At 33.1% G+C, this 22617-nt stretch overlaps 1 protein-coding gene and 1 long non-coding RNA gene across 6 annotated transcripts; one reads left to right on the top strand and one right to left on the bottom strand.

Moving 5' to 3' along the window:
• Positions 1-7810: 7810 nt before the first annotated feature.
• Positions 7811-10460, bottom strand: LOC141701070 (serine carboxypeptidase 1-like). Its single transcript, XM_074504708.1, has 9 exons — positions 10344-10460; positions 9748-9967; positions 9483-9590; positions 9105-9376; positions 8775-9011; positions 8562-8674; positions 8369-8455; positions 8180-8288; positions 7811-8086 (listed from the first exon to the last, which is right to left on the bottom strand). Exons 1-9 carry the CDS (start codon positions 10458-10460, stop codon positions 7937-7939), a joined length of 1413 nt encoding a protein of 470 aa, XP_074360809.1. The 3' UTR covers positions 7811-7936.
• Positions 10461-13067: 2607 nt separating this feature from the next.
• Positions 13068-16544, top strand: LOC141701063 (uncharacterized). Of its 5 annotated transcripts, none has more exons than XR_012566646.1 (6): positions 13068-13724; positions 14626-14754; positions 14856-14960; positions 15233-15292; positions 15624-15824; positions 16345-16544. It is a non-coding gene; the product is annotated as an uncharacterized LOC141701063 (long non-coding RNA). The 5 variants fall into 5 exon arrangements; XR_012566645.1 differs by having other exon boundaries at positions 15650-15824; XR_012566644.1 differs by having other exon boundaries at positions 15233-15824.
• The last annotated feature ends 6073 nt before the right edge of the window (positions 16545-22617 follow it).

Below are 22617 nucleotides of genomic sequence, written 5' to 3' on the forward strand. Positions count from 1 at the left end.
TTAGGAAAACTTCATGTATAATTTTTTGACTAACATTATAAATACGACCTTTTGTTAAGATATCCTGCTGCTTTTTCATAAAGTTTTTGTAGTTTTAAAAATGCCTAACAATAATTTTCCGGGTAAGCTCAGACTTATTCATGAGTTCAACTATTCTTTTTGAAACTTTTTATTTGCTTTATTCGTGATGAACTGATTAAAAAAGATGTGCTTGGACGGAAGAGCTTTACAAAAAATTTGAAGATGTTGTTCATCAGTTGGATGCAAATAAAGTACTTTTGAAATGAATAATTGAACTCATGATGAATGAATCCGAACTTACCCCGAGAAATTATTGTTAGGCATCTATAGAAAAATAAAAACTATATGAAAAGGCAACAAGATATTATGACATAGGTCATAGTTATAGTGCTGGTTAAAGAGGAATACATGAAGCTTTTCCTTAATCCTAGTCCAACTTCATATTTAAATTATAAACTTATTTTAATATTATGAGATGCAAACAATGATAACAGTGGTATACTGTCTTTCTGTGAGCACTTTGTCGAACATAACAGATTAAGTAATTCTCAATTTAATGAAGGCTTTGTGATTAATTCTCTAAAACAAAACTTGTAGTTTCAGCAAGATTACAACTTTCCTCAAATTTCAAATAAAGCACAAACACTTAAATTCTTTTTCGGTGCTTGAAAATACGCCTCTAGCTCATACGAAAGAACTTATATGATAGGGAAAATAGTTCATACGTGACACTTTAGAATGTTATCCACCCAAGTAGGAAAAATACTACGTCTTTAATAATATAATACGAACATTAACATTAAGGTGAATTGTCTTTACGTCCTCTTGGTCTTGTTTGTATTAGATTTTACATTATCTAGTCCCTAAAATAGTTTTGATTTCTTATCATTTCTTACGAGAATTCATATCCAGTTTTATCAAAAGTACAAAAACATGCATGATTGCTTACCATATTTATTGTTATACTGGTAATTTTACTAACTTGTTGGCTGTTTGAATTTTTTTAACCTTAATTTTCTCAAATTTATTTCTTGCAAATCTTAATTATTTTTGCTGTAAGCACCAACTACTTGTGAGAATGTCCTATAATTTTGTTTGTAGATTTTTTATGACGCATATCGAAGAGATTGATGTCAAAAATTACATTTGTACCATTTGTTAGTTATAATTCAAATTTTAGATATATTCAAGAAAATTTATAAAAGCATAATAATTGCTATGTCCAGATATATACAACCAATACTTGGATATGTTTTTCCACGATGAATGAATCTTATCTTTTTTAGCACTTACGCACTATAAAGGGTAATTATAATTTACATGGGTGATTTGGTCAGGTCAAGAGTTACAAATGACGTTCTAAGAAAAAAATTGTATATTGCGAAGAAGAAAAAAATATCCAAAAGTTAAATGACAAATTGTAAAAGATGTCAAATATAGCCAAGATACTAAAATATATTGTAAAGTAAAATATCAATAGAGAATGGTTAGTGGATTGTTGATAAGTTTTATACACAATAACGACCTTACTCACACTTTCTCAAAAGTAATAAATTATAGATCTCATAGTAAGTGTCACGTTATGCAAGAATTTAATTTCTGAACTACATCAAAATGGTCAAAAATCTTTAAAAATTACAAAGGTGGTCAAATTTGTTAGTGGCTCTGCTGAAGTGGATATTACCGCATGACAATACAAAGTTTATTCTATGTCAAAGGAAAAAAATGTAGTAAAAGAATGTTAAGAATTTTAAAATATTTTTAAGAGAAGATATTCATGAATGACGATCACTACATTAAAATGGATGTTGTTGAAAGCGGGATATTATGTATCTCCGATTTATGGATAATATGTCAAAAACTTCTTATCTATAATTTGGTGGCGATGTTAGGTTTTGATGTCACGCTCACCTATAAGAAAAATAAATTTAAAATATCAGTTGTTCCATTTATTGATGTCAATCATCATGACCAGTACATTTTATATAAAGGAGTATTACCGGAAGATGAAACGAAAAATATTTTATATAATTATTTGATCAATTTTGACACGCATAATTAATAAAACACCCAAAGCAATTATGATCAATCAAGATGAACCTATGAAAATGTCAATTACAAAAAGTCTTTCAAATACATATTATCTCTTTGGAGTATGGCAAGTTACAAGCATGTTATTGAGAATATTTAATCATATTGTGTTTGGCATACTAAGAAAATATTTTCTAAATAGGTGTTTAGTAAAGCTATTAAAGATTTAAAAAGTAGGTGGACTAGTTTACGAGAAAATATGTTATCGACAAAATATAGTGACTTGCGATGCTATTAGATAAAAGTTCATATGAAGTAATTATTAAGATTGAATCTTCCAAATTAATTTATGTTTTATTTCGAATATTTTATTTAATGCTACCGAACAATATCCATACAAAGGCGTCCTTTGGGGGATGGGAGTGAATTGAAAACAACACCCAAACACCTCATGTTTATGGGATATGCACATGTATTATAGAGACATAAACTAACACTAAAAATATAAAACTAAATATCTTAGAAGTCTCCCGCCGGATCAGGGAGCATGGGATAACAAGTAATATTTTAGGATTTATTTTAGTATATTATTATGTTGAATTCCAAATATGACAAAAAAATTATATTTTCAGCTTCATTCACAATTATAATTTCAAAGTTACATAAATCTATTAAATTATTTGAAAATAAGTTATTAATATCCTAAAAAAATCAAAAATAAGTTTTTTTTAAAATTTAAAATACTTTACACTAATTTTATATTAAAAATTTATTTTTATTTTGAATTAAATTCTATGTGGTGAATAATTTAGAGTTAGCTACATGTTTTTATAACTCTACATATTTTTATAATTTTTAAAATAATTTTTTACTCAAGTGAGGAAATGATTTTACTATTATGCAGTCTGGCCCAATACTTAGTTTTGCTAATTTAGTTACATAATTTTCTCATTTGGATTTACGTTCTTATAAATTGTCATAAACTATGCATGCCTCAGGTCCATGTGTTTAGTCTTGTAGGAACTCTTTATCACATGTTTGAAAAGCATCGTCACATATATGATCAGAAGTTCCAACAAGACCAAATGCATTACAATTACGTGGATGTGAGGCATGCTCAGTTTGTGGTAGTTTACAAGCACGTAAATCCAAATGGTCAAATTATCCCACTAAATTAGAAAAATCAAGTGGGGGCCCAGACTGCACAAGTATAAAATTTGGAGTTTACACTTAATTGTAAAAATCGACATTATCTCCCATCATCACTCTTCGTTAAGGACTTACACCCAAAACTGGGTGATAATAACATACTTTTAAGCACCCAAAGAGATTTAGGTGCTTGTGCTTGATTTGAAATTTGAGGTTAGTTGTAATTTTGCTGAGACTATATATAAGTTTTGTTGGGTTGTTTGTGATTTGATGATGTAGTTAATAGTGGTAGTTTATTGTTGGGGTGGTGACTATTGTTGGTGAAATGGTGACTATTATCGGTGAAATGGTGGTTGATTGTGATGATGTTTTGAATTGGTGGTTGGATTTTGAATGGATTGTGAATTGATTTAATAATAATTGAATTTCATGGGAATTGCATATTTACAAATAATGTATTCCAATGTTATTTTGACTACTTACATTTGCTTCTAGTATTAGTGTTGCAAAAGTAAATGTTTTTGTTACCTTTAAATAATATCTATTGTAACAATATAAGGCAAAACTGTTACATAATAGTGGATAATCCAGGCCGAGTTAATTTATTTAAATAATTTTTAAAAATCATAATAATATATGCGCCAGGTCAAAATTTCTAACTTTTACTTAGAAAACGCAGCCCAAACTGTTGAGTACAATATATGTGGTATGATTATAATAAAAAGATTATAATTATTATCTTATTAAATGACAAATAATGTTACTTAGTTGAAATCAATATAAGATATGCAATTAAAAAATGAGTAAAATAATATATATAAGTTATAAGTCACATAGAAGTAAAAAAAATAAAAATTATACATTTAGAGTTATAATGAAATTCAAAAAAGGGTGAAATAAAAAGTTGATGAAACCAAAAATGTATAATAGCCCGCAAGGGTTGTCTCAGTTGGTTAAAGAGAGGAAACTATTCTCATGGCCACAGGTTCGAATCCGACGGGAGTAGAATTTATGATTATGTCTTCTGAGCCAGAGCTTGTCGCTTAAATGCGGTTTACCTTGGTTCGCGTGATTTGCAGGCTATTGCGTGAGCCCGTGGTTCGCGTGGTTTGCAGGCTATTGCGTGAGCCGTAGGGTTTATCCAATGCGCACCCAAAGTGTAGCGGCTACGGGTTATCTACGATAAAAAAATGTATAATATATTGAATTAGCAATACATAAGGGAATTACAAACACAAATGTTAAAGCCAAAAAGGTGAAATAAAAAAAACAAACTTAATAAAATCATAAGACATGTAGAAGTATAAAAATACAAAAATAAAACTAGAATCATAAGACATACAGAAGTACAAGATAACAAAAATAAAATCGAACTTAATAAAATTATAAGACATGTAGAAGTATAAATATACATACATTAATAAAATAAAGGTGTAACCAAAGGTTTTTAAGAATTAAAAGTCATAAAAAAATATAATTATAAGATATATATGAATGAATAAATGAAACCAAAAGTTGGTGATACGAAAAATTGGTAAAACCAAAATTAATACTTGTGTACCACTAAAAAATGGTTTCACTTATTAATGATTGTTAAAAAGTATTACATTAAAGCTGTAGAGTATAACTTTTGATTCTAAAAACTGCAATAAAGAAAATTGCAGTGTTCCATCAGAGAAAAAATTTTCACATGAGATTAAAGATTTATGTTGCATTAGATAGGTGGGCCCACAGTGACACGTCGATAAGGACATGTCAGCGGTGGGTCTCAGCGGGCCCCACAATATGGGCCCACTACTGACATGGCACTGCATCCATCGCAGTTGTGAGCCCTATACTTCGACTCATTTCAATCGGGTTATCCGAAAGCTGATACAATACAGTTTAGTGTTACATTTTATCAATTTAGTTTAGTGTTTTTAGGGCCTTAATCCAGTACTTTACTTACGGTTACATTTGACATCAAAACCTTTGCATTAGCTATCAATCGCAGCACTCACACACTCACGGGTATAATGGTCAATACGCGTTGTATTAGGCCTAATATTACATTTTATAAGGGTGTAATGTAACAACAGCACAAAATTGCATCTGACCATCTATATATGGCGTAGTGAGTGACTCTTTTGAATTAATTATTGACTCAAGAGAATGCAACAACTAAATGAGATCAAAGAGTCAAAATAATGTAGGATATAATGTTATAAAATTATGAAACATTTTTAAGATAAGACTCCATGGATATTAATTACTACCTCATAATGGATCTTCTAAATACAATATATTAAGGAGTGCTTTTACAATATATAATAATTAAGATTTAATTGTTGTCCTAGAGGGGACTCGAACACCAGCAGCATCCATATTCATGCAACCAATCGTCAGGTTTTGCTTGTAAGGCAAGTAAGTTCTCCTTTTCAATTCCTCTGCTGCTGCTCTGTTCACCCTGTAATGCCGTTCATGAGCTGACAAAGGCGCCTTCTCTTTACTCTTTTTGTTTCTGCTCGAATTCTTCGAATCATCGTCTTTAATTTTCCTCAGAAAATCATACTTCTTGTTGGTTTCATGACCCTCGGATGCATTTCGAAACAACAAGTCTTTTAGCTTCCATTTCTTGTGTAACCAACTGAAAGTTAAACTCGAAGATGAAGACGAGTCTTTTACGTGTTCTTTACCCGTTGTAAAGGGCTCAGAATGAACTTTGTTACTCCGGCCAAAAGACAGGCTACTCTGGATTATTTTCTGAAGTTGTGGCTCAAATGGTTTGATCTTCCCACCATCAAAGAGCTCATCAGCTGAAGAAACAGGAATCAAATCTATGCGATCGCCAGGAATAAACACGAATGGCTTACTGTCATCATATTTTTCGTCAAAACCACGATGATGATCATATTTCAAATGTTGATCAGGGATGACAGAGAAAGAGATTTGGTGGTGAGGACTTGCAGGGGCACTGAAGAAGTAGTTGTTAAATCCTCGTGGGCTTACATTACATTACTACAAAGGTCATATTCAGAGAATAAAAATCATCAGCTTTTGTAAACCAAAATATTATGCGTTCAAGCATAGAGTGTGAAAGAGTACATAAAAAGTACTAAGTTCTAAGCATAGAGTGAGAAGTACATAAAATAATATACTTCTCACCATCGAAGCTCTGGTCATCGCGTATACATTCTTAAACAAGACAACCACCTCAAGAATAAGAAAAAAGGATCTAAACTTTCGATATAGTGTGGTTATCGAATTTTAAGTGTTTCCTTGGAGGGGTCACTAATACTAGCAGCATCAAGATTTATGCAGCCAACCATCAAATTTTGCTTGTAAGGAAGGTAAGTTCTCTTTTTTATCTCTTCTGCTGCTTCTCGGTTCACCTTATAATGCCGTTCATGAGCTGACAACATCGCCCCCTCTTTATTCTTTCTGTTTCTGCTCGAAACTGAATTAGTACTACTACTTGAGTTCTTTAGATCACTATTTTTAAGTTTCTTCAAAGCATCATATTTTTTGCTGGTTTCATGACCCTCGGAGGCATTACGAGACAACAAATCTTTTAGCTTCAGTTTCTTGTATAACCAACCAAAACTTGAACTCCAAGATGAAGACGTGTGGTCTTTATTTTCTTGGCGAACTGGGAAGTGCTCAGAACATATTTTATTACTCCGGCTAAATGACATTCTACTCTGGATAATTTTCTTATGTTTTGGCTCACAGGTACGTTTGATCATCCCACCATCAATAAGTTCATCAGCCGAAGAAACAAGAATGTGATTTGAATAATCGCCAGGAATGAACATAAATGGTTTATGGTCATCATGTTTTTTATCGAAACCATGATGATGATCATATTTCAAATGTTATCAGGGATGAAGGAGAAAGAGAGCATTTGGTGGCTAGGACTTGTAGGTGCACTGAAGTAGTTGTTAAATCCTCGCGGGCTTTCAGGAGCACTGTCGTAAAGAAAATTGTTTCTGTTGTCGAAGCTAAAATCTGAACCGGCTAGTGATGACACCATAATAGAGTACGAGGTTCTTAAATGCAACCTTTTGTAAGTGAATGAATTTATTCTACTATCTGAGATGTGAAAATGTGATTGTATATATAGATTTAATAAACGTTTATGTTGGAAATTGTTAGTATTTTATTTTGTCTTTGAAAATGACCTTTTTCGGATATTATAATTGGCTTCTAGGAGGTCAAGAACAAAGTATTAGAAAGCAATGAATATTTAACCGGTTAATACATGTGCTAGAAAAGAGCCTATTAAACTATTAGCTTCTGGAGGTGAATAAGAAAAAACAACTATAATTTCCATGGACTAATGTTGTTGGCCTGGCCGGTGTGTATATTATCTGTGCTAAAGTGATAGATTCTGTTATTCTGGAGACAGTCTGCAGATAAACGCGTGAAACAACTTCTTGTTAAATTTATGTTGAATTTTTAATGAAGATTACGTTATTGAGGAGATTACGAAGATCAAACTGTACAAGTCCATCGTCTCTGGGAGAGGCAGAGATTAGGACTAGTTTCGGGTATTCATTCATTTTTCATACTAAGACATACATTAACTTGTCGAATAAAAACAATCATGTGTTGTTGGGATGTATTCGAATCTGATTCAGCGAGTGTGACATATAACAAGATCATACATCAAATAATCAGATGCACAAATGGCAGTTGTGATCATCTTTACAATAAGAAATTAAAGTTTCCTCTCCCGGATTTCACTGAATCTTTTTCAGTTCTCATTAGACGGAGGAAGCTCTCCAGCCAAAAAGGAAGAGAACAAAGCAAGTGCACGAGAAGGCTGATAACTTGGAACAAAATGTCCGGATCCCCTTACAGTCACAAATGTCAAATTTTCGTATCCAACTGCATATCCTCCCACCTTGAAAAGCATCATTGAAGAAATAAATAATTCGTGATTTGACAATTAGAAGAAGGGTTTTGTGTGTGCTTGCTGATAATGTAGTATTTGTACCTCAGCCTGAGTGTACCAGGGGTACCATTGTGTTTTGACTGTAGTTTGAAGATAGTCTATGGCATATCTTGTTGTTGTCACTGACACTACGCCATCCGTGTCCCCGCTGCATACTTAAACTCCATTTTAGTCATACAAATTCTTAACAGTTCATAATGTTTCTAATTTCGAGAAAAAAATTTGTTCACCTATAGCCAGACACTGATGCCACTGTTCATAAGTTCCTTGATAACTGGCAAGACTGTTGATGGGGCTTCCGTATAATCAATTACACCACTACAGATAACAACGTTATATAATTAGTCAGAGTACCAATTGTAAGTCAAATAATTTTAAGATTAGATGATAAGCTGTGATTTAACAATCTACTAGATATGTGTACCTGCAAGATTCCCATGTCTTTGGAGGAACAGTGACATGAAGTGATGTCTGAACTTGCTGAGTGTTCAAGTAGGTGTAGATATAATTATCCGTGCATGGATCAAATCCTGATATCTGTTCAGTAATAGTAATATAAGAAAACAGTGAGGAAAACAAAATATAAGTCAGTATGCAAATTATGGTACTGCAAAAATTCCATTTTATTAGAACATACCGACGGTGAATCAGTTGAGGAACCGCACAAGGGAGCATATATATCGTAGGGAAAGATATCGCCAACATTTGCTTGATCAAGGGAAGTTTCACATGCTTCTGAAATATTTGCATTTGCTGAAAAGTTGCAGTTTAGGATGATGCCCTCATAAACTTCATCAGATAGTAAAGCATGTGACCAGTAGTAATCTATTGTTCCTTTAAATTGAGTTTCCTCGTCTATGTATGGGTTACCAATCTGCAAATTAAGGTACTCCATGTCAGTTATCATTGTTCATGTTTTATACGTGCTACCATGTGATCGTTTAATTGCTTCAAGTAAGAAACTCACAGCAATTCCTTTTAGGTTAATAATAGTTTGATTGGTGATTTTGTTGTTCTGCAGAATTAGTTGAGCTAATTGAGGAATATAGTGTCCTGCATAACTCTCTCCAGTAATGAAGAAATCTCGGGTTTGGTATTCGGGAAACCTTGCTAGCCAATTTATTAAAAATGTATAAGCATCTTCTGCAGTTTTTGTATCTCCAGTTACATAATCTGATGTTGTGTTGGAGTATGAAAATCCAACACCAGCTGGGGACTCCAAGAATAACATGTTTGCTTCTGCATTGCAAATTCAACTATTGTTAGTGACCAGACAATGTACATATTAGAAATTATTGTTTGATGAGTAATTTTGAAATTATTTATGAACAACTAATCTATTTACCATTGTTCCAAGCATACTTGTTCTGGGATAAAGTTTTGCCATCACTATTGACTCTAAATGGACCAAGTTCCATCATCGCTCCATTCCCAAAGGAAGAACAGCCAGGTCCTGTCATTCAAAATGATCATAGTAATTATCGAGTGAGGTTCATTGTTAATTTACATACTAGATTGAAGAAAAAGCCTTCAGTTTCATATTTTCTACTATGCAGTATGGCATGCACATTATATTGAGAAACTATACTTCTTTAGGATCCTATATTTACCTCCATTTAGCCATAGAACTAAAGGCTGGCTAGAAGAATTTTCAGACTGCGCAAGATAGTAGAAAAGTGCTCTTCCAGCAACCGGATCAACTGTGACATATCCGGAGTATTGATCAAAAGTTGCTCCATCAGGTTGCCCTGGCAATGAATCTAACTTGTCAGCTTCCTTCAATCCATCTTGAGATCCAATATACACAGGTGAATACTCGAGATTTAGAACCTATGCTTATATAGTTTACTTGCTTGGTCTTATAAACCATGCGGGCTTACTTATGAACGACGTTTTTAATCTTTCCAGACTTCCAAACACAAGCTGCTGAGTCAAAACTGACAAAACTTAGAAGTTTAGAGGCAAATGAGGTGTGCCTCACACTACAAGAAAACAGGACAAAACCGACAGTCAAAAACGGTCGGTTAAGAGACAACAAGGTCGGTTAAAATAGTCATAACCGACCATAGGGCATGGTCGGTTTTAGCCTGGTCGGTTATGACTTTTGGTCGGGTTTAACTCTCATAACCGACAAACATAGTGGTCGGTTAAGTTCCTGGACATTTTATTCAAATGTGGGGTCACTGTGCACTGAGTCATAACCGACCGTAGGTGGTCGGTAATGTCCACACGGTAAACGCAAATGAAATCTAACATCATCAATCTTTAACCAATTCAAATTTTTACAACGTTTACACGGACACTTCATTGTGCCATCTTTCATTCCATTTTCGCTAGCAAATTTTAAAAAAAATTCTACACCAATTCTATATTCCGGGGTTAATGAAATTTTATCGCTTTGCAATTGGTTACCAATCCAACTTCGATCAATGGTTTCCATCTACAATAATATTTTTTAAAATTAAAAAAAACATATTTAACAAATAACTTATCATTAATCTCATAGTTATTCATGTATTTCATAAAATACACACACTATAATTATAATAAATGAAACTAACTTACAAATTATCTACTACCAAACTTCAATTCTCACAACAAACACTATATAACAAAAAATAAAAACATTAAATACATACAACAACATTTAATACATACACCAACATAAACACACACACACATTAATTACAAAATATGGAAAGAACTTACAATTTTCTAAAACTCTTCCACTTCAATCCTCAATCACTGGTGTCTTTTTAATTTTTTGCCCAAAATCAAGAAATGAGGGATATAACAAAAAAATTAAAAAAATAGGTTAAAATCGACCGTCAGCGGTCGGTTTTAGGCAGAAGAATAAAACGACACTGTTTTCTCTATAACGGGTACTTTTTTTGTACTTTAAATTAATTTTTTATTATTCTACAAAATCGACCATGTGGTCGGTTTTAACCTGCAGAATTTGTGGATATAACCGACCACATGTAGGTGGTCGGTTTTCAAAGTGACACATCAGTAAAACGGTGTCATTTTTTCAATAAAATCGACCACAGTGGATGGTCGATTTTATGTGTGCCACGTCATCGATACGGTGTCGTTTAGTTGGCATATAACCGACCATTGACGTCGGTCGGTTTTAAGGTGACCAAATCGACGTCGGTCGGTTATGTCCGGTCGGTTTTACCCTGTTTTCTTGTAGTGTCAGATGTGCTTCTACATGAGATTGGTTACTTCTCATCCAAACATAGAGCTAGCATTTTTAAATACCTTTGCTAATTAAGCCCAATTAAATATTCCAAACAGAAAGGGCAAAAATTAAAAGTTGAAGAGCATGTATAAATTTTATCTAGAAAGAAAAACTGAACTACAAACAAGACACGTTAACCAGGCTATGCAGAAACTACAAACTTCTTCTAGCAACCCAACCACATAAAAACTCATTAGTAATTATTGCATTATACGATTATACGATTATTGCATTTTGTTTCTTTTCCATCCACGGATAGAAATTTGTTAGGCACTTGCAGAGACAAGTTTAAACTGTTCTCAAAGAGAATGATCATGATAAATATTGTTGAGGAATGTGATAGAATCTAACAATTCTATAAACATATAATTCTCTAAGATAGAGCTAAGGACCGTAATCATTATATCTAATTATCGAGATTAAAACCGAAGATGAAAGCGTACCATAATCCATAAGGCTATAATTGTAACGATATCTGAATCTGAATAATATTCTTGATTATTGTCTTCCTTAACCAAGTACTCCTTAGGATTTTCTCAATGGCTCTCTCTGATGGGTAGAAGATAAGCCATTACGTGTATTTGATATATTGGGGACTATAACCCTTTTATATACCACCTAATTAAATCTCCCATTATAATTTAATTGGGTCTGGTATTAGGTATCCACTTATTAGGTCTATACCATATATATATTAAAATCTAATTGGGTTTCTTATTTGATCACTTAATTTAACCCAATATAATAAATAGCAAATATAATTGATATATTTATATGTAGCCCATAAAATAATTATTATTATGAAAAATAATAATAACAATCTCCCACTTGGGCTTTATATGAATCCAGAATCAATTATACAAAACTTTAGTGCGCAACTTTAAACTAGTACAGAAATATCTTTCAGCGTCGCACTTTAGGCGTCGGTCATATACAGAACCGTCACTATACACTTTATAGGGGTCGGGTGTAAGCTTTAGCCGACGCCTATTGTCATTTTTTTATACTTTTAACGTCGGTTGACTGTTTAAACGACACTTATAATAATTATGGGCGTCGGACTTTAAAATGCCGACGCTTAAAATGATTAACAGTGTCGGTCCTCTTGGAAGCGATGCTCAAGTGTCTACCTTATGCAACGGTGAAATTATGACCGACACTATAATGTATACTTAAGGCGTCGGCGAAGCTTAACCAACGCTACAAACCCAGGGCCAAGCAGCCCAACACGCTCTCACCTTTGTCGTTTTTCCCTATCTACTTAAATATCTACTTTAATATTATTTTATTTAAATTTAAATATTTATATGACTAAATTCTATAGTGAGTAGATTGCACCAATACATATAATATTTTTATACATGTAAAATAATTTTTGTATTATATAATTATACAAATAATAATTTTATTAAAAATTCTAAATTAAATAATATTATATATAAAAAATTAGTATTAAGATCAAGTTATATTTACTGAATTCCAATCATACAAGAAATAAATTCTCTTGATTCCTGCTTAATATCTCAAGCTCATGAAAAAATTGTATTATAATCACATTTCATTCTTTTTACATTATAACGAAATAACATTTATATTTATTTAATTTTTCGAAATATTATAGAATATAATATATATCAATGTTTTTATAATATAAGAAACTTTTTTATCAGTCCATTTGGGCCTCTGTACACGCCGATGTTAATAATATTGTATCGTCCTCGAACTCTCTTAACCGCTCTTTCTCATCTGGCTTTCTTCCCAATTGCTTCCGGTGCTAATACACTCTATTCTCCCTTCCGTATTCTTAATTCACTTCATTCACTCTCGCTTTCTCCATTCCACTGCTAACTAGGTTTTTCGGTAGCAATTTCTCGATTAGATAGACTTTACTAATCTGGGTTCGATTTATGTACGAGCTAATTGATTGCTTCTATGGGTTCTCTAGATTCTATGGATCAATTTATGGTTCTTGGTATTAACAGAAAGAAGGGTTTATTTGCTGGTTTCTTTTCTTTTTTATGTTGTATACATTAATGTGAATGTAAATTTCTAAAGATTCAACTTCATTTTCTTTAGCTGGTATATACTATGTATGTATATATGTATGTATTTGAAGGCGAATGTGAATTTATATAGTTAATTCCCTTTTGTAAATTTCATATTTCCCTTTCTTTTGTGAATTTGGTAGTGTGCAGTAAATGCGCAATTGACATTGAGGTAGCTTCCTCTCAATCTATGGGACATTTAATTTGATTCTCTGCTATTTTTTAACCCCTTATTATGCAGTCTGTCACAAAAGGCCAAATATTGTGAACAAATCTTCTCATATAGTCAAACTTGAAGGTACTTCCTAGACAGTCTCAACATTTATGTCACTTTCTTTTATGTGGTAATATTTCTTCGAAGGCACCCTTGTTTTTTTAACAGTTTAATACACCCAGCAGAATCATCATTCTGTTATGTTACCAGCTTAGGTCAAAGATGCCACATTTGGTCTGGCAACTCTTAGTGAAAGTTACTGGATAGGGTTACAGTTCCCTTTTTCTCCTGACAGCAATAAGTTCACATTATATTAGGTTTCAGACTTGGATGCTTCTTCTTTTTTTAAAAAAGTTTAGCATCTTGTTATCCAGTCACTGTTAATCCAATTTAGCTTAGTTCTATGACAATGTCTGCTCTTGCACTACTGTGTCCCTATGTATAAATATCATGTTAGGTAATTGTTTAAAACTATATAGTAATGTACAACTAAGTCTGATTAAAGTACAAATTCACATTATCAGTTGTTAATCTAAGATTTTCAGGAAGCTTGTATCTGATATTGGACAAGCCAAACCGTTAGTGAGATATGATATAGACAGAAGGTAAAACAATCAATGCAGTAGGGGACAATGCAAAAGAAACGAATAAAAAAAATGAAAAGAAAAAAAAGAGTGGTGAGGGCTAGAAGAGAAGATAAAAGGGGAAATAGAAGTCTAATTGGGTACCGAGATAGTGAATCGTTTCTACACGATTTGGGCAGGATCTGGCCTCTCGAATGTCTAGGAGTTGTAATTTATGTTTATTGAGTTTCAGACTATCATATTTTCAGTAATTGGTCAATATTACACTTCTATTCCAGTCTTTTTTTATTCAGTCTGTTATTTGTTTGTTGTGTTGTTATGTATGATTTTGTAGAAAAGTTGTACTTCGCTAATTTCTATTTAGCATTCTTGGCATAATTCTATACTGAACATCTTACCAGTTCAGAAGGATTTGAAATTAAAGCCACATGGCCAACGACCTCAGAGCACATAATGCCACAATGGGCAACGACAACCGACAAGTGTTCATGATTACTAGTATAAATGTATGCTATTACTAAAAACTCCGGGTACCTAATCCAAACTCCAAATAATTCCCAGAACCTATGATCTTTCTTGGAATTTAAGTTTTGTACATTTATGAATTTCTGTTCTGCTCTATCTCATTTAGTTTCTGTTGAGCATGGACTCCACTCTGGTCAAGAAGATTGCGGCAGCAAATGTGCTTGAATCCAGAATAACATGAATTCTTTATGTTTTTGTAACTTGTATTAAGGTAATTAATTTAAATTAGAGAAAGATCTGCTAATCCAATATGGTTGTGCGAATTTTGTGTCCTGTCTCTGAAGAATTTCTTGTTTGTATCCCCTTAACAATTTCTCTGAAGAAACTTTAATCTGAACAAAGTGTTTGACCGCTTCTGTTAAATATATTTAAAAGTATCGGGTAGATGTATCTTTCATTCCTCCGAGCATTACCTGTTATCGAGACCAGGGTGTTTAACCCTGTTTGTTAGCCTGACTACTTAATGACCTTTAATCATTTCAGGGACGCAAAGACTCCCACGTCTTGTTGGCGTGTCAAAATCTTTTCTCATCCAGATTACTGGTATGTCCATATAGTTACACTTACGCATCACAATTTTATGCTAGAGATGTATTTCTGTCTTATAAGCTTCCAATGTAGTCTTTAAGAATTTTGCTATAACTAATAGACTATGAGACTAATTGCACACGTTGAAGGTTGCAATGTTGGGAAAATAATTTAATTTAAAGTCAGGAAGTGTAGATAGTATTCATTTAAGTTCTTCATGAGTCGATTTGATGTATTATGTATTTCATATATTTGTGTCGATATTTATGTGTATGAACTTAATGATGTTTCTTTATTTTTCTCAGTTTCATATATTTGAAATCCACTTATGCTGATAGATTTCCAGCAATATATTTTAAATTGGACTAACAGGTTCCAGGAGTGTGTCATCCTGTACTGATAGTGTACGAAAAAGTGTAAAGAAGGTTGCCATTCATGGAGGAGGGTCAATTGGATCTTAGATAGTCTTGACATAGATTGTTAGCATCATGCGATCTCAATAGAAGTAACTAAGAATTTCTAACAGGCTTGGATAGTGAAGTCAAAGGTGAGGTCATTTATCAAATGAATCTTGTTCATTTTATCATATGCTACTTTTCTACTCTCTCGTCTGAGTTACATCATTGTATTTTTGCAACATCAGTATAGATTAATGGCCTTTTTTGTATACTTCTTTTAGAATGTAAAGGATTTTATAATCTTTATACTAATATTTATTACATCCCTATCCTTTCATTAAAGTCATGTTTGTTATAAATAAAACATGTAAATAGTGTTAGTATTGTGTAAGATAAGATAGATTGCAGGAAATCTAGATTATATTTTCGGTCAGTGTACAAGATAAATTTGTTATCACAGTACTGAAATATATAATATATATATATATATTCAATATTTGTGATGTGACACATTGTTTCTCTATCATTACTCACTGTGATTCAATTCATCTAAATATACCAGGGATTTTATTTCACAACATTGACTTTGCTAAATCATCTAACAATTGAGAGTTTAGGATACGTGATATATTTGGTCTGCATCACGAGCTAATTATCTCCTTGTTGTAGGCTTGTGGTCTCAGATTATGCAATTCCTCTGATAGCATGCCTACCATGTTGCTGTTCTGAAAGAAGTCACAAGTGAAAGCTATTATTGCCTGTTTTTTTTTAGCTTCATTTGGATTCAAAAGGGTCCAAGAAATTGGATGGTCCAAGTTTGCTTTTGTCAGCAATATGTAATACTCGTGGAATTTAATGGACCTTTTCTTTCAAGGATAAACAAAATGTAACAAAATTCTTTAAAGTTAATTTTATGATCAGATTTGTGTATAATTTTATTTTTGGATGTTTTGAATTTATATTTGTTCTATGTTTATCGATAGGAGTGTATACAGAAAAGTAGTTTAAAAATGATATCAATATAAAATGGGATTTTTTTGATTAATTTAACAGGTTTAGGCGTCGGTTATTAGAGGAGAGACGCTAATAATCAAGACTATATGTGTCGGCAGTTGAAGGCAACCGACGCTGCTGTACACCCTTTTGCGTCGGTTATATGCCCTCTTGCGTCGGTTATATGCCCTCTTGCGTCGGTTATTAAACCATCACAGACTAAGTTTTAACGTCGCTTAATTAACCGTGGCCTAAAGTAAGTATCTATAGCGTCTCCTGCATATACTACGCCTAATAACCGACGCCTTATACCTATTTTGACCGACGCTGAAAGCTAAATTTGTACTAGTGTTATGCTATTCATCGTCCTTAGATTTTACCAAAATAATTCGATCCGTCTACTATATATGTATGAGATTATGGCGGCATTCGTCACAAACTTTACGTGACTAAACCATCCAGGGTCACCACACAAATATATTCAACGACATGAATCAATGCATGGATAAGTGGCATGGAAATTACATGCAATGTGATCTATATAATGTCTATTTCCAACTAGTTCTTAGGCAATCTCTAACAAGATTGATTCCAATTTTCTCAACTCAATGTTAAACCACAATAAGAAAATTGAACAAAAGTAGAGTGACATTTAATAAAAATCCATCAACTGTATTCTGTAGAACATAAACAACTCAATGTTCATTACATAAAACACCAAAATACAAACTCCCACTAAACCAAAGTATCACATAAGGTAACACTCATATGAGCAGTATGCTTATGAAAGACCTTAGGTGTTAACGCCTTAGTGAGCGGATCCGCAATCATGGAGTTAGTACAATGTGCTCTATCGAAATCTGTCCACTCTGAATCTTTTCCTTAACAACTAGGAACTTAATATCTATATGTTATGCATCTGTAGTGCTCCTATTGTTGTTTGAATACTCCACTGCTGATTTATTATCACAAAATATCTTTAATGGTCTTTCAACACCATCAAAGATATGCAAACCAGTGACAAAGTTTCGCAGCCATAAAGCTTGATTGGATGCCACAAAATATACTATATATTCTGCAGCCATGGTGGATGAAGCTATGAGCGTCTGTTTGGCAGATCTCCATGAAATCGCTCCACCAGCCAGTAGATAAACATAGCCCGAAGTAGATTTTCTTTCATCTCTGCATCCTCCAAAGTTAGAATCTAAATATCCAATGATTTCTAGATGATCTGATTTCCTGTATGTGAGCATATAGTCTTTTGTTTTCTTCAAATACCGTAAGACTCGTTTCACTGCTTTCCATTGCTCCATTCCCGGATTACTCAAATATCTTCCCAAAATTTCAACAATGAATGTTATGTCAGGACGAGTACAAACTTGAGCATACATTAGGCTTCCCACCGCTGATGCATATTGTATCCTTTGCATTTCCCTTATCTCAAGTTCATTCTTGGGACACTGTTTGAGACTAAATTTGTCTCCTTTAGACACGGGTGTATCCATTGGTGCACAATCTTTCATGTCATACCTTTCCAGGATCTTTTCGATATAGCTCTTTTGTGACAATCCAAGAATACCTCGAGAGCGATCTCGATGTATCTGAATTCCTAATACAAAGGAGGCGTTACCAAGGTCCTTCATCTCAAATTGACTAGTGAGAAATTTCTTGGTATCGTGCAATAAGCCTATATCAATAGTAGCAAGTAAGATGTCATCAACGTATAAGAGAAGAAAGATAGATTTGCTCCCACTGAACTTTTGATATACATAATGTTCCACCAAGTTCACTTGGAAACCATATGATGTGATTACTTGATAAAATTTGTGATACCATTCACGAGAAGCCTGCCTGACACCATAGATGGACTTCATTAATTTGCAAACCACAGTCGTTGGATCTCCAATGACAAAGTTTTCTGGTTACACCATATAAATTGTCTCACCAATGTTTCCATTGAGAAACGCCGTCTTTACGTCCATCTGATGTAGCTCTAGATCATAATGAGACAGAAGTGCCATAAAAATTCTAAATGAGTCTTTCGTGGAAACCGGAGAGAAAGTCTCATTGTAGTCGATACCTTTCTTTTGAGTGAATCCTTTAGCGACTAGATGAGCCTTATATCTTTCGATGTTACCACTCGAATCCCTTTTGGTTTTAAATACCCATTTACAACCAATAGGTTTTGAGCCTTTAGGCAAGTCGACAAGATCCCAAACGTCAGTGTCTTTCATAGATTGCAATTTTATGAAAATATTGTATTCTACTTCTTAATTAATAAAAATATTTAAGCTTCTTTTGCTTCATTAAATGATTGCTTAATTACTTCTTGTATGTGTGCTTAAATGTTCTTAAATGTTAAATGTTAAGTCAGTACTGCATGCTAAATTTGTGATATTTTTTATAGTGCATATGAATAAACTAATCTCTGTTTAAGTTCATGTGACACTTCAATACAGATTGAGCACTACAGGAAGTAACTGTTGTTAAAAAAGAAGATTTAAGGAAAGATTTAATTTTTAATCACTAAGGGTTATAATTTTTTGAGTGTTGCTTACAATTTAAAATCTTTTGAAACTTTCTTTTCCTGATCAAGAAAGTTGTCGACACTCAATCTCAAATTTCATATATCTTACATCTTAAATTTCTTCTTACAACTGAAACACTTGAATACTTTTCTCAAATATTGCCAAAAATCAAGTGTCATAATTCTTGAATTATGTTCACCACTCAGACACAACATTTAGTTGGTTAGAGACTTCTTGCTGAGGTAGATCTTGATGATCTAACAGAGACACAGAGGTTTCATCAGTTTTTGCTGAAGAATCTATGATAGCTTTCATTAAACACATTCAAGTGTTGGTTCTTTGCAAAAAGAACAAAGGTTTGAGATCATGGTACATGATAGTAACCTGATCAAATCCTTTCCAATTCAAATGGAGGTTCTCATTATTGATGAACAACAACTGTAATAACCACAGTATTTACTATGAGCCTAATTGTGAATTCACAAAGTATAAATACTAGTGTTACTTTATCAAAATTTATTTTAAATACTGATTTAGTTCTTTCATCATTTATAGTATGCTTTTCATGATATAAATCTTGTTGACATGATTAGATCTAGACCTTAATTAAGGACTACCTCTAGTTGTATGATCACAAATCACCCTTTTTAGCCACCTGTTATTTCTATAGGAAAATCTTTCTGAGCCTTTTTCTGTGATATGTGTGAAAAGATTGAGGGAAAAACAGAATTTAAGAGAGGCGGGATCCTTCCTGGCAAAAGGATAGGTAGATGAGAGATAGGATTTAGTAATCTTTGTGAGGAAGCTCTGACTATTAAAAGTCATGAGATGTTTGGTGTGAAGAGTAGTGAGACTACTGTAAAATAATAGAGAGATTAAGTTTTATTTGCTATATGTTTGCAGAATCTCAGAGTACTAAAGGAACAGATGCTGAACAACAGTCTGTTAAATCTAAGGAACACTCTGATGTGTCAAATGTATTTAATCTCCCTAAAAGTCTAAGTACTGATACTTTCTTGCAGTCCATACATTCTAATATTCCACCATATGAGATATTCCCTATTTTTGTTGAAAAATAGTCCATTCATTCTACTTTTCCATCATCTGAGGAAATCCCTATTGTTGTTGAAGATGTAGTAGCACAAAAGTCCATTCATAAAGATTCATCCATTTAAGAATCACCACAACATGTTACGAGAACTGAAGTTCTGGAAGTTATTGAAGCTCCAATTCATTTATCTACAATACTTGAAGATGTGGAGATAACTACTGAAGGTGTTAAAGATTCTAAAGCCACTGGATCAATTTCTCATTATATTCTGCATACTGAAGCTGAAGATAAAGTTCAGAAATTAGTCTAAGATCCAGCTGCTATTGAAGAATCTAATGATGGTAAGGAAACTCATGTATCTAATGCTATGTCAGACCTTGAGAATGATCTTTTATTTCCTGAAGATATGCCTATGCATGTAAGACAACAAAAAATGAACGAGTTAGATGCTAACAAGAAGCAGGATTATTCTGATAATCTCTGGAATTCTCATTGGAAAGATGTTGCGTATCCTATTTCCAGAAATCGAGCTGTTGAACATCTGGAAACAGCAGAACAAATGATTACAAATCCTGATATGCTAAATCATCTGAAAGCATCAACTTTGGTTGTCAGATCCTTACACACTGCTCATGAAGCAACTACTACGCAAATCAATCAGATTAAAGAATCACTTATTGCTTCAAAGCTGACTAGTCATCAGGAAATTCATAAACAAATTTCACCAATAGTTACCAGACAAATTGCAATTGAAGATAGTCAAGCTAGATTGGAAGCTCATCAAGCTCAAATGTCTGATCAACTTACCGAAATACATAATTCAATGGAGATAATTCTTTCTCTACTAGTTGGTGATGATGCCAAAAAGGGGGAGAAAATTGATAAATCTAAATGTAAACAACTGTCATTGATAAGTATTGATGATGAAAATTCTGATGAAGGTAATAAGGGGGAACAGAAGGTGATCAAAAGGAAAAAAGGCGAAGAGCTAGTTGGACTTAGTGGTTCATCAAAAGCAATCACTAGATTTAAGTCTAGAAAAAGAAGAGAAAGCAAGAGGAATGAAAGAAGAGTTGAAGAATTGACTGTGACTACTAAAATATAACAATCTTCATGAGTCACAACTGTTGCTGAGGAAGACCAATGTATTCTCGAGAAAGAAGCTGGTCTTGAAGCAAACCAATATCTTCAATCTCTTAAAGTTAAATGAAGAAAGACAACTCTATTCTATAAGGATCCAAAGATTCAATTATTTGACTCTGAGGTGAATAGAAGAATATTTGCAAAAGAAAATCCTGGAGTTGATCTTGAACAACTAAGGCAAACAGAGGAAGACTTTAAAAATTCTACGAAGATAACAAATGTTGATATTGCTGTTGGTTCTCAAGTACCTTATGAAGATGATCCTTCTAACAGACCAACCAGAGGTATAATTATAAGGAAAATCAGTCAGGTAGAAGATGAAAGATCTCTCAGATCATAAGCTATTGAAACTGCTGACATGAAGCTTAAAGGAAAGGAGAAGATGGAAGAAAAGTCAAAGAATTTCAACGAATAAAGACAAAGCTGAAAAAAAATTATTCGAAGCAGAAATCATCCAAGCTGATCAAAGGAAAGAAGATTCTGGAAGCATTCTAAGCTGAGAAAGTGGGATTAACCTCTAACATTGCTCAAGTTAAAGAAGCAGTTCATGATGAAGAATTAAAGTCTGATATTCACTGAAGCAAGATTGGATATGCATACTTGATTCCTGCATTTAGATAGTTTTGACATCATCAATTGGAACTTGTCCATAATTCCATAATGAACAAGTAGGGGGAGATTGTTAGGAGCAATTGATGATATCAAACAGAAACTATCAGAAGCATCAACGGATGATGATTACAAGCATAAACGGATGATGATGAAGTACATCAACGGATGATGATGAAGTACATCAACGGATGATGATGACATCAACCGATGTTGGTATTCGACAGATAACGATTTCGACGGATGATGATGTCAATGGATAATGAAATCATTATTTGTCATATTAGTTGATCTTTGAAGAGGAAACATAAACAAGAACTTTAAGGCGGTGATCTCAGAAGCAATAGTATAGGTTTCCTTGTTGTTAATAGAATATAATTCCTTATACATTGGTAGTTGTGCTCTATATAAAGCATAATTTAGGTTCATGCTATAAGCATTGCGATATTGTTATATCTTTCGCATAACCTAGCAGCTCTCAAGGATATTTGTTTATCCTTGCGAGAAACTTCATGTGTAATAAGTTTTTATCATATTATATAAAAACTATTGATTATGTTGAAGTTTTTTCGAATTGATTATACTAACTGTATTCAGCCCCCTCTACAGTTGGTTAAG

Source organism: Apium graveolens, unplaced genomic scaffold (genome assembly GCF_009905375.1).
Source record: "Apium graveolens cultivar Ventura unplaced genomic scaffold, ASM990537v1 ctg3291, whole genome shotgun sequence".
NCBI classification, from domain to species: domain Eukaryota; kingdom Viridiplantae; phylum Streptophyta; class Magnoliopsida; order Apiales; family Apiaceae; genus Apium; species Apium graveolens.

Coding starts and splice junctions, on each gene's coding strand:
- LOC141701070 (XM_074504708.1), bottom strand. CDS start 10,460: ATGAAAGATGGCACAATGAAGTGTCCGTGTAAACGTTGTAAAAATTTG. Junction 8,675..8,774: donor CCTCAACTGATTCACCGTCG/GTATGTTCTAAT, acceptor ATTACTGAACAG/ATATCAGGATTTGATCCATG. Junction 8,456..8,561: donor AAGACATGGGAATCTTGCAG/GTACACATATCT, acceptor TGTTATCTGTAG/TGGTGTAATTGATTATACGG.